This window comes from Oryza sativa, chromosome 1, assembly GCF_034140825.1.
Source record: "Oryza sativa Japonica Group chromosome 1, ASM3414082v1".
NCBI classification, from domain to species: Eukaryota; Viridiplantae; Streptophyta; class Magnoliopsida; order Poales; family Poaceae; genus Oryza; species Oryza sativa.
This window is the reverse complement of record NC_089035.1, coordinates 21287204-21300974: the sequence shown is the minus strand read 5'-3', so window position 1 is coordinate 21300974 and position 13771 is coordinate 21287204. Positions and strand designations below refer to the sequence as shown.

Genomic DNA, 13771 nt, shown 5'->3' with positions numbered 1-13771 from the left:
TGTTAGTGTAACATTGATTATAAAAAAATTATGGTACGATTACATCAATCAAAATTCAGAACATCGTGATATTCTATCGTGATATTCTTTTTCTGATCGAGTTGTTGTTGTATAGCACTGTTGCAAGCTATGTTGTTTTCAATCATGCTTTTTTTTTTCTTTTATGATTAAAGATCTTGGATGATGCCCGCGCATCGCGCGGGGGGGCACGGCTAGTAGTATTGCAAACTGAGCGGACGTAACGAAATTTCTCCTATCACGGGGCACATCCATGATAGCCTATATCGGTTACATTGACAAACGCTCGGAAGGCCGGAGGGCCCGTTTGGTTGGGGGGAGTTTTTAGAAGGAATTGGGAGTTTAGAGGGATGAGGCTATTAACTGTTTTGTTTGGTTGGAAGACATGTGAATTTTGGTGGGATGGGGATGGGGAATTGAGGAATGAAATCTCTCCTTTTCAATACCTGGGTAGGGGTGTGGTAATTTGGAGGGAATTCCTCCTTTACTTCGCCTAAACAAATCTTAGCCATCCGTTTTCATTAATGATCTAATCTCCAACTTAACTCCCTATTAATTTCTACCACCTCTACCAAATAAGAGACTGAGATGAAAAATCAAATTCCCATCTTAATCTCACCATCAATTACCTCGTATAAACTCCCAATCCCCTCCCCTCAAGTTGCCAAACAAGCTGGAAAGGGTATAAAACTATAACGGGCCCTTTCTTGTTTTTCTAGTGGGGACAAGGATAACGGCCCAAGTAAATCCAATCTGAAGAGAAAGCATCGAACGGGCCAGGAAAAGGCCCATACCTAGGCCCACACAACCGCGTCCCCTACCGGTGCCGTCGCCGGCTGCCCAAACGATCGGCCGCGGTGAGGATCCAACCGCCGCATCTGATCCCCGCCGCCGGCCGCCGCGATGGGGGAGCCGGACGAGCTGCCGCCGCTGCCGCTCGCCCTCCACCCGCCGCATCTCATCCCGCCGGCGCCCGCCGCCGACCCCCGCGCCCTCTCCTTCCTCCCCGACCTCGGCGGCCTCCCCTGGGTCGCCTACGGCGCCGCCTCCTTCCTCGTCGTCTCCCACCTCCCCTCCCCTCCCCGCGAGGGAAGCAGCAGCAGCGGCGGCGGCGGCGGCGGCGACGACGATGGCCCGTTCTTCCGCCAGGCCATCGACCTCCGTGCCCCCGTGTCCGCCGTCTCCTGGTGCCGACGTGGCGGGGGCGAGCTCGCCGCCGCCGCCGGGAGCTCCGTGTCCGTGTTCCAGCCGGCGCCGTCCTCTTCCCCAGGTCCGTTCGTCCTAGCTCGCCTCTGATTCTCGTCCTCTCGTTGTTTTTGCTAGCATTGCTTAGCTTCTGGAGATTGGACTTGGGTTTGCAGGATCGTTTGGCTGGGTGCTGAGATGGGCTATCACCGAGACCTTCGCCGTCGCCGCCGTGGCCTGGACGGGCTCCGGCGACGGCATTCTGTTGGCCGGCGAGGGCGTTGCCATGTGGGCTAGGGCAGAATCCTCCTGGAAGCTCGCGTGGAGGTGCTCGCCTCAGGTGGCTCAGTCCCTTGCCTCCGCTACACACTTCCTCCAGGGTCCCGTCGCGACAGCGGCGGCTACTCCTTCTTCCGAGGGCGGCGTGCCTCCTGTTCTGGTGATTGTGAATGATGCCAAGGTGGGTGTGGAGAAAGTCGAGCTTGCGCACCCTAAACCAGTATCCATGATCCAGTGGAGACCTAGGTCGTTGTTTGTCAGTGATCAGTCTGAAGTGAGGCGAGAGATACTCATGACGTGCTGCTTGGACGGGACTCTCCGGCTGTGGAGCGAGGATGAGGCAGCCAAGTCAAAGAAGCATCGGGTTTTGCAAAGGTCCTTCAGTGTCATTGCGGTAATTGAGATGAGCAACACTCTGAATGGAGTGCTGGGAGTTGATATAACTGTGAAATGGGCAATTGAAACTGGCAGTGTTGTATCGAGAGATGAAGATGACAATTTCACATTGTTTTCAGGTGACCCTGGGCACAACCAGGTAGGCAAATGCGAGTGGTTGGTAAGTGCTGGCCCTGGGGCTTCTGTAAACTTTTGGGCTGTCCATTGTATCGATGATGTATCTCCACCAAGGTATCCACGGATTACTCTATGGAAACAAGTCAAACTGCAGAGTTGGACGCAGTCTGCTTCAGGACAACAAAAATCCATAGATGACTCGTTTTTTGTTGAGGCTGTTATATCAAGAGGGCTATCTTCTGGCCCACCTACAACATGTTCTTTGCTTCATTTGCTGCATGATAATTCATTTATTTGGTCTCGCTTATCCTCCAATTTATCATTGAATTCTGGGGGGCATGCTTTGAGTGATTCTGCTAAAAGTTTGTCATGCTATTCATCCCAAACTATCAATCAACATGGGCATAACGGTAGCATCAAACAGGTGTCTGTCCATCCATACAGCTGTGAAATAGAGCTAGCTGTTTCCATGGATTCTAGCAGAACTCTACATTTCTGGTCTCTTTCAACCTTATCAACTCTCATATCAACTTTGCATGCACCTACTTATCCATTATGGAAGCTTTTGTGCAAATTTGATCTGTGTGACATTCAGGCAGATGTGGAATACTCATGTCTGTGTTGGGCTCCTTCTGTTATTCAACAAAATAGGTTTCTTGTCCTTGGAAGTGAAAAAGGAGCCGATTGTTTTGTAGTCAGTATTCAGAACGAAGGGGATGTTCTTTCATGTCAGAAAATGTTCACAATTCCTTTCTTTGAAGGTAGTAATGCAGAAGGCCCACCTGACAGCATTCATACCATACCTTTAACTTCTAATTGTGATGGTCCTTTTGTCAACAACAGCTTTGTAGTTGTATGTCTATGGAGGACGAGTTTTCAAGCATTATCATGGAAAGTTGTCCTACATCTAGAAAATCAAAACAAATGTGGGATGTGTTTGTGTGGTTTTTCTGCTAGCTCTCTTTCTACTGCAGATCAAGGGAGACATGGAACTTACCTTAATGCTGATATGTTTTCAGCAGTTATTTGTAAAGGTTCTTCAGTCTTCCCTACATGCCTGGATGGAGAATATCCTACATGTGTTTCTGCAACGCCACTGAACAATACTGTATTATCTCTACAGCAGCATGGTTCAGGAACTGCTTCATGTTATCACATTGCTACTGGGTATTCTGATGGCACTGTGAAACTGTGGAAGATGTCTTTTGCAGATAACCCTTTGCATACTGAGAAAGAGAGCCACATCTGGCAACTAGTAGGCACGTTTGGTGCCGATCGAGGACCAATTACTGCAATTTCACTGTCCAATTGTGGTAGAATTGCTACTGTTGGTAGAAATGTTCAGAAGAATACCACCTCCATTCATATCTGGAAAGCAGTAAAACTCATGGGAGATGGGAGTTTTCTCCTGGAGGATGCACTAACGCTTCAAGGTTCTGTTGTTGGTTTGGATTGGCTATCTTTAGGCGATGGGAGATTTTTACTTGCAGTCTACCTTCTCAATGAGTTGCACATATATTCTCATAAGCACCCTTCCTTTAAGAATGTATTACACACTGTGAATTCAAAAGAGAAGCATCTTTGGAGCTGTATTGCACTATCCCATTCTCCACATGACATTGCTAGCTTCCTTTGGGGGCCAAAGGCAACTGGTGTGCTTGTTCATAAGAATCATCTTGCACTCTTCAGTTCATGGTTAGTAAGAAGAGCCAATGAATCTAGTACCCAGATATGTGATTGTCCAGCTGCAGACATACATGAATTGCCTTGTACTAAGCATTTTAATGAAGATATCTTTGGTAGATTCAGTTTATCAGAAAATTACAGCAACACAATGTTACTACAGAAACACAGTGCTCACTGTTCTAATGATCTATGGAACTTGTTGGATATAGCTGCCAAAATGAGTGGACCTCTGGCATCATATCACCCGAGAGCACTTATTCAGTCTCTTTATTCAGGTGTCCACTATTTTAGATTCTCAAAATATTTTTTCTCTAGATTCTACATGTTTTGCAAGGCCTCGCTAGTCTGTTTGTTTATAAGCTTCTATTTTAATCTACATGTGATACTGAGAAAGTGAAACAACACTACATGTTTTTGTGCACCTTTCATCGCTAACAGTAGCCGATTGTTTTTGTGCTGACATAGCCGATTGTTTGAGATATGGGCCATTTAATGTTCTGTTCTATCATGTGGAGTCTAGTTTGTCAAGATAATTGTTATCATTTATTATAAAATATTCCTGTCATGTCTCATAAATAAAGCCTGCACACAAATAGATTGCCCAGGAATGATAAAGTAAAACTACAGATATAAAAGCCTCCGCGGTACTAAGCAAATCCCGACTGCATCACTTGGATTAGGGTGTTTGGATTTAGGGATAAAACTAGAAGGTATGAGTAGGGATTTGGATATGGAGATATTATTGGAAAAATATTTAGATCAAATAATCTGGAACTTGCCGTTTCCTATCAGTTATCTTTTAGTTTCATCCATCGAGAAATATACTGTAACAACACTACTAAATTTTGTGCAACATGATAAAATGGTGCCATTAACAACCCTACTAAAGTTTGTGTAATATGATCTTTTGAGTAAATTTCTGTTTTGACATATTGTGGCTTTCAATATTTTCTGAAATCTTTGGTATAAATGCTAATTATTTCTAGCTGAAATTAATTCTGGCCTTTTATATTAGCGGTGTGGGTCAAGTTGAAAGGATAGAATATAATAACGCTTTGGCAAAATGTTATGTTGCTCTTTGGTTTGATATGCCTTCTTCAAATTGACAAAATCCATGATGATTTAATCTGTACCTGGCAACCTATTGGATTTTATCTTTATGACCCCCCTGTACAAGTCCAAGATCATGATTGACAAAATCCACAGCATATTGTGTAAATCAGGTAATGATATTAACTCTTTTTATTGCTCTGCGTAGGTCAATGGAAACGGGCAAACACTGTTCTGCAGCATCTTGTTCAATCCATGCAAGCAAATAAAATATCAAACACCTTGTTGGAGTGCAGTTTCTGTGGTAAATCATGCCATAATATTCCTGAATGCCCTTTATCTGAAAGCTTCACCGATATGACATCTAATGACATATCTAATAGAGGGTTACTTTGGGGTGACAATCAACGTAGCACAGCCTTTAGTTTGCTATCACCATCAAATTCATATCCTCGGATGGAGGATATCAACACCACCACTAGCACATCTCAAAGTTCAGAAATAAATAAGCTCCTTGCTACGAATGTTAGCATATCAACAATAAGTGACATGGAGAGAACCCAGATAGTTGCACTTTCTGATCTTTTGGGTAAAATTACTGATCAGAGCCATGCATCTCCCTATAAAAGCCTTGATGAAGCAGGGAGAAGGTAAAAGTAACTCCTAGATTAACATATGTAACTGTTTTTTTTTTCAGTGACATATTGCTATATATATATTTTGTTTTACTAGAATCCAGGGGCTTGTAAGTGTTGTACAAGTTTATGCTACTCATTTTTGTATGGTATCTACATTAATTTTTAATTTTGTTTCTCTTAAGGTTCTGGGTTGCTGTGCAGTTCGAACGCCTATATGCACTTAGGAGATCTGAAGATCCATCCAGTGCCGAAGTCTTCCATGTTGATTCTGCTTCTATCGCGTGGGCCTTACAGTCTGATTGTCAGGATGATCTACTTAATTCTGTTCTTCCTGCAGAACCAAGTTGGTCTGAGATGCGAAACCTTGGTATGGGGTTATGGTACACCAACGTGTCCCAGTTAAGAACCAAGGTATGTCTCAACAACAATTTATGTTCTCATAGGTTTTGCTAAAAGCAAATGGTCGAAACAGTGATAAGTGTTTGTATGTGTGAGAGCAAGACTCTCTTGTTGACTAATAAAATCCTCATAGGTCATTGAAAGTTTATGAACTATGCTATATCTCAATTACTGAAATTTCTATTTACAATTTGGTCTGTAGCACTATAGCATTTGAATTAATGTAGATCCTTGTTTGGACCACTTATCCTACATTGAATGATTCCCTCGACGTGATTGAAGTATTATGTTACAGTTATTCTTGAGATGCCATCATATTGAACTTAGCTTTTCTCAACTGCTGAACTATTTGTCATTGTTTTAGTCCAGTGTCCAGATTCTAGGAATTAAATTCAAATGAATCTTCTAATGTTCTCTCTCTGCCCTATATCTGGACATTGTAATGAATATTGTTCACATTTGCAGTTGTCTGGATAATCACCTGTGCTGATTAGGTATGTCTGACATTGTAGATGGAGAAGTTGGCAAGGCTGCAATATCTTAAAAGCAAGGACCCAAAGGACTGTGCTCTTCTCTATATAGCATTAAATAGAACAAAAGTATTAGTTGGCCTATTCAAGATTAGCAGAGATGAAAAGGATAAACGTCTCTATGAGTTTCTCTCCAGGAACTTCCAGGTATCTTGGTGTGGTAGAGACTAGTAATTGGATAGTTTGACATCTTTAACTATGCGCTTATGCTTAACATTCTTATCTACATGGTTGTGTCATTATGATTGTAAATGTGAACTAACTTATACTTGCTAGTTTTGGCATTGCAAATGAGCATTCTGCTAGAAACAAGATAGTTTTATCAGTATACTTGGACTGTATCTTTGTTAAGCAAAATGCACACGAAACATGAGAGGAATTTCAGATACATAATGTTGAGAAGTATATTCTACATCATACTTATTGGGATAAATCTTATCTATCTAGGAAGAAAAACACAAATCTGCTGCTCTGAAAAATGCATATGTGCTAATGGGAAGGCATCAATGGGAGCTTGCTATAGCATTTTTCCTCCTTGGAGGTGATACATCCTCAGCCATCAGTGTTTGTGCAAAGAACCTTCAAGATGAACAACTTGCTATTGTAATTTGTCGACTTCTTGAGGGATCTGGAGGGCCCTTGGAGCGTAATCTCATTGCTAATGTACTGCTCCCTGAAGCAGTTGATAAAGGAGACCACTGGCTTTCAAGCCTACTTGAAGTATGTCATTATGTCTGCCTTCTTCTTTAATGTTCTTCATTTTGAACTATCATTCAGCTTTTCAACTAAAGTTCATGTAAATTTTCAGTGGATGTTAGGGAACTACTCTCAGTCTGTGAATCAATTACTTGATTGCCACCTCAAGTCACTGATTGAAGAATCCAGCATTCCCGGTGATACAAATGTCTTTGCAGACCCTGGAGTGGGTCAGTATTGTGCAATCATTGCGACAAAAAGTAGTTTCAGAAACTGTGTTGGTGAAGCTCAATCTGCAAATTTATCTAAGCTTTCATTAGCAATGGCTTCATGCGCCTTGAACAGATGTGGACTGCCTGTAAGTATTCTTATCACATGAATGATTCTTGCTTGGGTAAAGGGTGCCCTGTTGACATCTCAATGTTATATATTCTATTTTGTATTGTTCTAAATCTTGTTTCTTTCTCACTGATTAGCTTGAAGCACTTGAATACCTATGTTGTAACTCGGGCATAGAGGGAAAGGACAACACCTCACTGGATGGCGGAGACAAGAAGATTGTTTATGGAATATTGAACCCTTTCCATGCTTCGTCCAACTGGCTCTCAGCATCTGTAGTCAGTGATGTTGAATCAAACCTGAAAATAACTATGGCTTCAAAATATCTGTCGCGCGTGCTGAGAAATCAGTCACTCTGTTCACGGTGCAGCCTACCACTAACTAAAGATAAGGTCCTGCAAGAATTCAACAGTAATCACGTGAATGAACTTTCACGTGATGTCAAGGCAGCGCTACAAGTATTCGATAAAAAATTCTCACTTCAAGTTGCTGATATAGCTGAGAAGGTAACATAAGGGATACCATATTCTTTTATTTTTGTTCTTTTTGTTGGACTTCTCATAACAAACCATATTATCTGTTGTGTATCCAGATCCTTACCTTTTGTTGCAACGATGGTATATTTTTTCTCGCGTACGTGTTGTTATGGGGTAGTATATCATCAGATGTTGGAACCGGTACTTGTGGTCTTGAAGGTTGTGCTTTCCATCCAATTGATTATATGTTTATGGTGTCAAGTAAGGAGAGCTGCAAGTTTCTTACACAATATGTTGTCTCCTGCTGCTTCATATGTTCTGCTCTGAACATGGACTGCGCTAATACTACTCCATGCACAATTAAAGTGGGCAAGTACATTATGGCAAGTTTATCACACTTCCTGAGTACTAGCAGGTTACTTCTGAAACAAGACAATACTAGAACTTTTGTGTTAGGTCGTACATCAGCTATGCTTACAGTTATGGACCTCCTTGAATACAACATGGAGTTTTCCTTTTCTTGGTTATGTCATGACATAAAAGCATTGCTTACCATGACCAGTCCAGTTATAGGTGCTTGTGTCAACAGAGAGTCCTTTCAAGTACTATTAGATCAGTTGCTGCAAGCTGTACATGATAAAATTCATGGTGTATCAATTGGCACAGATGGGGGCACAGTCAATGGTTTGTTGTGTAATATACAACAAGAAAGAAGTGAGAATCAGAGTCTTCCAATTGATGAAAAATGGCATTTGATAGGTATTTCTTTGTGGACTCGATTGTCATCTTTCATGAAACAGTTTTTGACTGAGTTCGTTGAAAAAGAGAGAATTGAACTTGAAACTAGTGCAAGTGATGTGGAATTCAAGGACCTCATATCTTCAGTTGTTGCAAAGTTTTTGATGGGCTCCCTCCATTTTGTGTCATCTTTGTTAGTAAAATTGCATGCTTCATTTTTCAGAGAGAAAGTACTGAAGAAGTCAAATTCAAGTGTGCTTTTCTGGTTATCTCAGCCAAGGTCCAACAACAATAGCCATGAGCAGTTCTCAAGTATTTTTCAGCTTGCTAACAGTGAGAACATCGAAGTCTTTTTTGATACTTTGTGGGAAATATCTGCTCATCCTGTGGATATCTGCACTGCTTTTGTGGATGAAGAAATGAATTGCTTTCCTTTAAACAGCATTAGTTTAACACGATCCTGGAAGGCTATGACAGAAGCTACATTAGTTGAGTCTGAAAATAATTTTGCTCAAAGAAGTGAAGAAAATCGTGACAATTTAAGTTCCAAGAACAACGAGAAAATACAGAGATCAATTGACAATACCCCTTATGGTGTGGAAGTCACTCTTGAACCTAAAAGGAAAGGTTTAATTGCAGATTTTGAAAGACCCAGAGAACTTGTAAGGAGAAATGGTGAACTTCTTGAGGTATTTACCATCAGCATATTGACAGTATAGATGCTAATCATTTTGCTTCCCTTTCTTTTACTGCATTTTAATCCTTTGCGGTGCAGGCAATATGTCTCAACTCTATCAATGAGCAACAAGGTGCTATCGCCACCAATCGGAAGGTACTATTTTTCAATCATTCATTATTTATGCATTCTGGATTTAAATTGTTACTTATATTGACTATTTATTTGAAATTGTTTATCTAGTGGTTAGTGAATCTGTGAATTTGAGGAAATTGTTTGAGTGAACACCTTTCCTCAGTTATTTTCCTTCCTTGCATTTCCTCTTTGTTTCCCCCTTTTTTTTTGCATTTTTTCTTTCTTGTGTTTCCTTGGTCATTAACATTGAAAAATAACTATTCTATTTTATTAAATTTTACAACGAAAGTGTAGTTTTCAAAACTGTAGATTTACATGTTTTCAGTGTTTCTTTGAACAGGTGTAAAATTTTTAAAAATGGTTTGATATTCACCCATTTGTTAAGAGGTGAATGTGTATATCCATTCCAACAGTGAAGATGTGTTCCGTTATTTTCTTGCATTAGATTATTAGTAGTGCCAATACTAAGATATAATTGAAATGGGGCATGCTGCTTCAGCTTTTGTGGTTGAAATGAAATAACCAAAGTAGCAGGTGGTTTTTTTTATGGATGATAAATAGGACTTTATGCAAACAATGTAAAGAATTGTATTTGGTGTAACGACTTCTTTGTAACATGAGGTTAGCTGCCTAACATTAAGTCGGGGTGTATTGAGTGTTGGTTCCCTAGACACCAGAAAGATCGAAGATCTTTTAATCAGATATTTGTAAGAATTTTTGGTTACCCACATTGAATGAAGGTTATGATTGTCTTTTCTATCTCAGACAATCTACTTGCTACTCCATAAGGGGCTCTTCATTGAAGTACCATGTGGACTGTTTGTCTCCTTAAGTAACATATAATTATGCCGTGCATCAATTTTACTGTGTGGTTATCCATTTTCAGGGCCTTGTTTTCTTCAACTGGAATGACAAGCAAGATAACAAAAATTTAGCAGAGTATATATGGGCAGGATCTGATTGGCCCTTGGATGGGTGGGCTGGTTGCGAATCTACACCTACTTCAACTTCTTTTTCTCCTAGTGTTGGTCTTGGCAGAAGAAAAGGATCCCATCTTAGTTCAGGTGGACCAACTATTAGTTTAGGTTCATTGGCAAAACCTGGAAGGGACTTAACTGGTGGTGGAGCATTTGGAATTCCAGGTTATGCTGGTATCGGCGCATCTGGATTTGGGTGGGGGGAACCTGACGAATTCGAAGATTTCGTTGATCCTCCAGCAACACTCGAGAACATCCATTCAAGAGCATTGTCTCGCCACCCATCTTTGCCATTGTTGCTAGTTGGGTCAAGCAATACTCATGTTTATTTATGGGAGGTAAACTTTCCTTAAAAAAATACTCTATAAATTTGTCTACTACTTCACATTGGACTGGGTTTTACTTGTTAGCATATCTGTTTATTGTTGATGCCTTGATTTACAGAAGGAGGGCAATGAATTTCGCTGCTCCAATTTTACCCTTTATCATAGACAATCAGTGATTATAAACCTTTCCTTGTATAAATTAAAATATTGTGTGCTAAGGATCATGCAAGTAAACAGTTGACACAACTGAAGACATTAATTTAAAGGACTGGAATCTTGGTCAGCAGAACACATGGTTGATGACATGAGAAGGGCCTTGGTGAATCTATTCTTAAATTCTTTTTCCCTTCATGGAAAATAGGAAAATCGTTGGATTGCAACCATCGGTGCTTGTAATTTTCACTCTAAGCTTGACTTTACCATATTTTTTGATAGATTGATGTTTATGATGCTTGATGCGTACACATCTAGTGCAGAGTGCAGACTCTCATTTTGGTTATATGATATATCATGCTAACTATTTTGGTTGAGGAACCACAGAAACTTAAAGGAAATCTAAAAGGACAGCACCTCAATTTAATGTACCATCGCATAATTTTTTTGACCCCAAGCTCAATCTGTTCTGGAAGGGAAAAAAAAAAGAGCTGAACTTTGCTGATCTGTTAATTTTTTTTACTATTTTTTAGTTCAGTCAAAAGAGTAAATATGATACCTAGAGAGGGTTTTGCACTAGATTTGCCGCCATGTTTAATTATCCATTAATATCATCTGTTCTTTTTTACAGTTTGGCAAAGACAGTGCCATGGCTACCTATGGTGTTCTCCCTGCTGCTAATATCCCACCACCTTATGCCCTTGCTTCCATATCAGCTGTTCAATTTGATTATTATGGGCAGCGGTTTGCTACTGCTGCATTAGATGGTACAGTTTGTACATGGCAAGTTGAGGTGGGTGGAAGAAGCAATGTGCATCCTACCGAGTCATCCCTGTGCTTTAACACCCACGCATCGTACGTGAAACAAACTTTCTGAATGGAATGGTCATTGCTTGATAGAGCTCCCAACCTTACCAGTCTATTCTTATTGATCACAGGGATGTCGCATTTCTGACTGCAAGTGGATCAGTTCTTGCTGCAGCTGGATGCAGTTCAAATGGTGCAAATGTTGTTATTTGGGATACATTGGCGCCACCATCCACTTGTCAAACTTCTATTATGTGTCATGAAGGTATTCCACTGATTGATGCTTTGTTCCATTTGGAACTATAATCATGAAAACAATGCATATGGATGTTGGTTTCTAGTAGTCTAATGCAGAAATAGGAATGAGAACAAGTTCAGTTTTTAGTATCTAATCACACAGTTGTCAGTAGGATAGAGAGGATAGCTACGTCATGGGTTTGGAGAAAGAAGCAAAGGTTAATTTCTTTTCAAGTCCAATGTTACCACACAATATTTGTTGCATAAAAATTTCCACATGGTTAAAACACAAAATTTGCTAATCTAGTTTCCTCTAAAGTTTAAGCAACAACCATGCTAATGAGATAAATAGTGTGACTAAACCTTCTTGTCTTAAATTTTATTGCACATGGGGCCACGACAGCTGTAAAAGATCAACATAAGTAAATTTTTAATTTGATCATCTAATAAATAGAAGTCTTCAGCACCACCCTGCCAAGCTGACAATGTTGTCCACACTTTCAACTAAAACTAAATAACAAACACAGAAAATTCATTGACCTTGTAAGTGGTGAGCTGAGAAGGCATTAAGGATTACATTGTATGTATGCGTGTCCAAAGGGGTAGCTATATTCACTGCTATCATCCCTCCAATGCCCCTTGTGTAGAATTTAGGATATATGGCTGAGGCTGACCATGGACTTCATCTTTCAGGAGGAGTTCGTTCTCTTTCTGTGTTCGATAGAAATATAGGCTGTGGATCTATCTCACCGCTGATTGTAACTGGTGGGAAAAGTGGAGATGTAACTTTGCATGATTTTCGGTTCATCTCTACTGGAAAGACTAAGCATCACAGAAGTTCCAACGAGCATGATGTTAAGGCATCTTCAACTTCAATGCATGACACTAAGTCTGGAACTTCCAACGGTGTTAGCAACAGTGGGATGATCTGGCATATACCAAAGGCGCATACAGGTAAGTTTTGTGATATTACCATGGTACTTTTCGAGTTGGTTTTTCTACCTGATCTCTTCTGTTCTATCTGCAGGTAGTGTCAGCAGTGTATCAACCATCCCAAATACCAGTTTGTTCTTAACTGGAAGCAAAGATGGAGATGTGAAGCTTTGGGATGCCAAAAGTTCTCAGCTAGTCTTCCATTGGCAAAAGTTGCACGAGCGGCACACCTTTTTTCAACCAACTTCTAGGGGCTTTGGTGGTGTTGTTAGGGTATGCCATACTAAGTAGATCCTAATATATAATCTTGACTGATCTCATTGGGACTTTTTTATCATGTTGTGATAAGACAAGTATATGACAGTTTTATCTCGCTAATACATCTATATGTTTGATTACAGGCTGCTGTAACAGACATCCAAGTCTTACCTAATGGTTTTGTCTCGTGCGGTGGGGATGGTTCTGTGAAACTTGTGCAGGTAAAAAATGATTTTGCAGATGTACGCCCACATTAGAACAAACAGAAGGGAGGAGATATGCTAGCGATGGTTTTGTTGTGGTGGGTTCAGATTGTTCCTTTGATCAATTGATCTTATTCTGCAATTTTGTTTTCCCATGAGATGTTTTGCTGTTGCAAGGGATGGCATAGCAAGAATGTAGCCATAAAGTAAGAGCTGGGCAGAATCTGAACAGTTTAATGGGATTTGTATACAAAGGTACTCCTGTTAGCTGTCTGGATGTGGGGCATGGAACTCGCGTCTTGTATGCGGTAGGTCATGTAGGTGTCGATTTTTGTTTGTCCATGCATGTCCATTATATATACAAGGAAATGCAAAATTTTCCATAAATCTGGATAGCATTGTTTATTTGTTTACCAGGATGACAATGATTAACATGCAAGGCTGTAAACTAGCAGGGGTGACATACTATACAATCATTTTCTCTTGTGGTCTTTTCACTTGTATGAAATTGCTAAACTC

General features: G+C 40.5%; 1 protein-coding gene across 2 annotated transcripts; it reads left to right on the top strand.

Moving 5' to 3' along the window:
- The first annotated feature begins 852 nt into the window (after positions 1 to 852).
- Positions 853 to 13749, top strand: LOC4325848 (uncharacterized). 2 transcript variants are annotated; one of them, XM_015759678.3, is made up of 17 exons: positions 853 to 1288; positions 1380 to 3956; positions 4940 to 5381; positions 5552 to 5780; positions 6281 to 6445; positions 6746 to 7018; positions 7107 to 7352; positions 7471 to 7839; positions 7926 to 9236; positions 9323 to 9379; positions 10245 to 10422; positions 10501 to 10673; positions 11446 to 11669; positions 11753 to 11886; positions 12552 to 12812; positions 12886 to 13064; positions 13193 to 13749. In XM_015759678.3, exons 1-17 carry the CDS (start codon positions 922 to 924, stop codon positions 13304 to 13306), a joined length of 7299 nt encoding a protein of 2432 aa, XP_015615164.1. In that variant the 5' UTR covers positions 853 to 921; the 3' UTR covers positions 13307 to 13749. The 2 variants fall into 2 exon arrangements, with proteins under 2 accessions (XP_015615164.1, XP_015615157.1); XM_015759671.3 differs by having other exon boundaries at positions 10245 to 10673.
- The last annotated feature ends 22 nt before the right edge of the window (positions 13750 to 13771 follow it).

Bases quoted from the DNA above. Each gene is read 5' to 3' on its own strand.
- LOC4325848 (XM_015759671.3), top strand. From the start codon at position 922: ATGGGGGAGCCGGACGAGCTGCCGCCGCTGCCGCTCGCCCTCCACCCG. The intron at 7,353-7,470 runs GTAAGTATTCTT...CTCACTGATTAG, and splicing joins TGAACAGATGTGGACTGCCT to CTTGAAGCACTTGAATACCT. The intron at 11,670-11,752 runs GTACGTGAAACA...TATTGATCACAG, and splicing joins TGCTTTAACACCCACGCATC to GGATGTCGCATTTCTGACTG.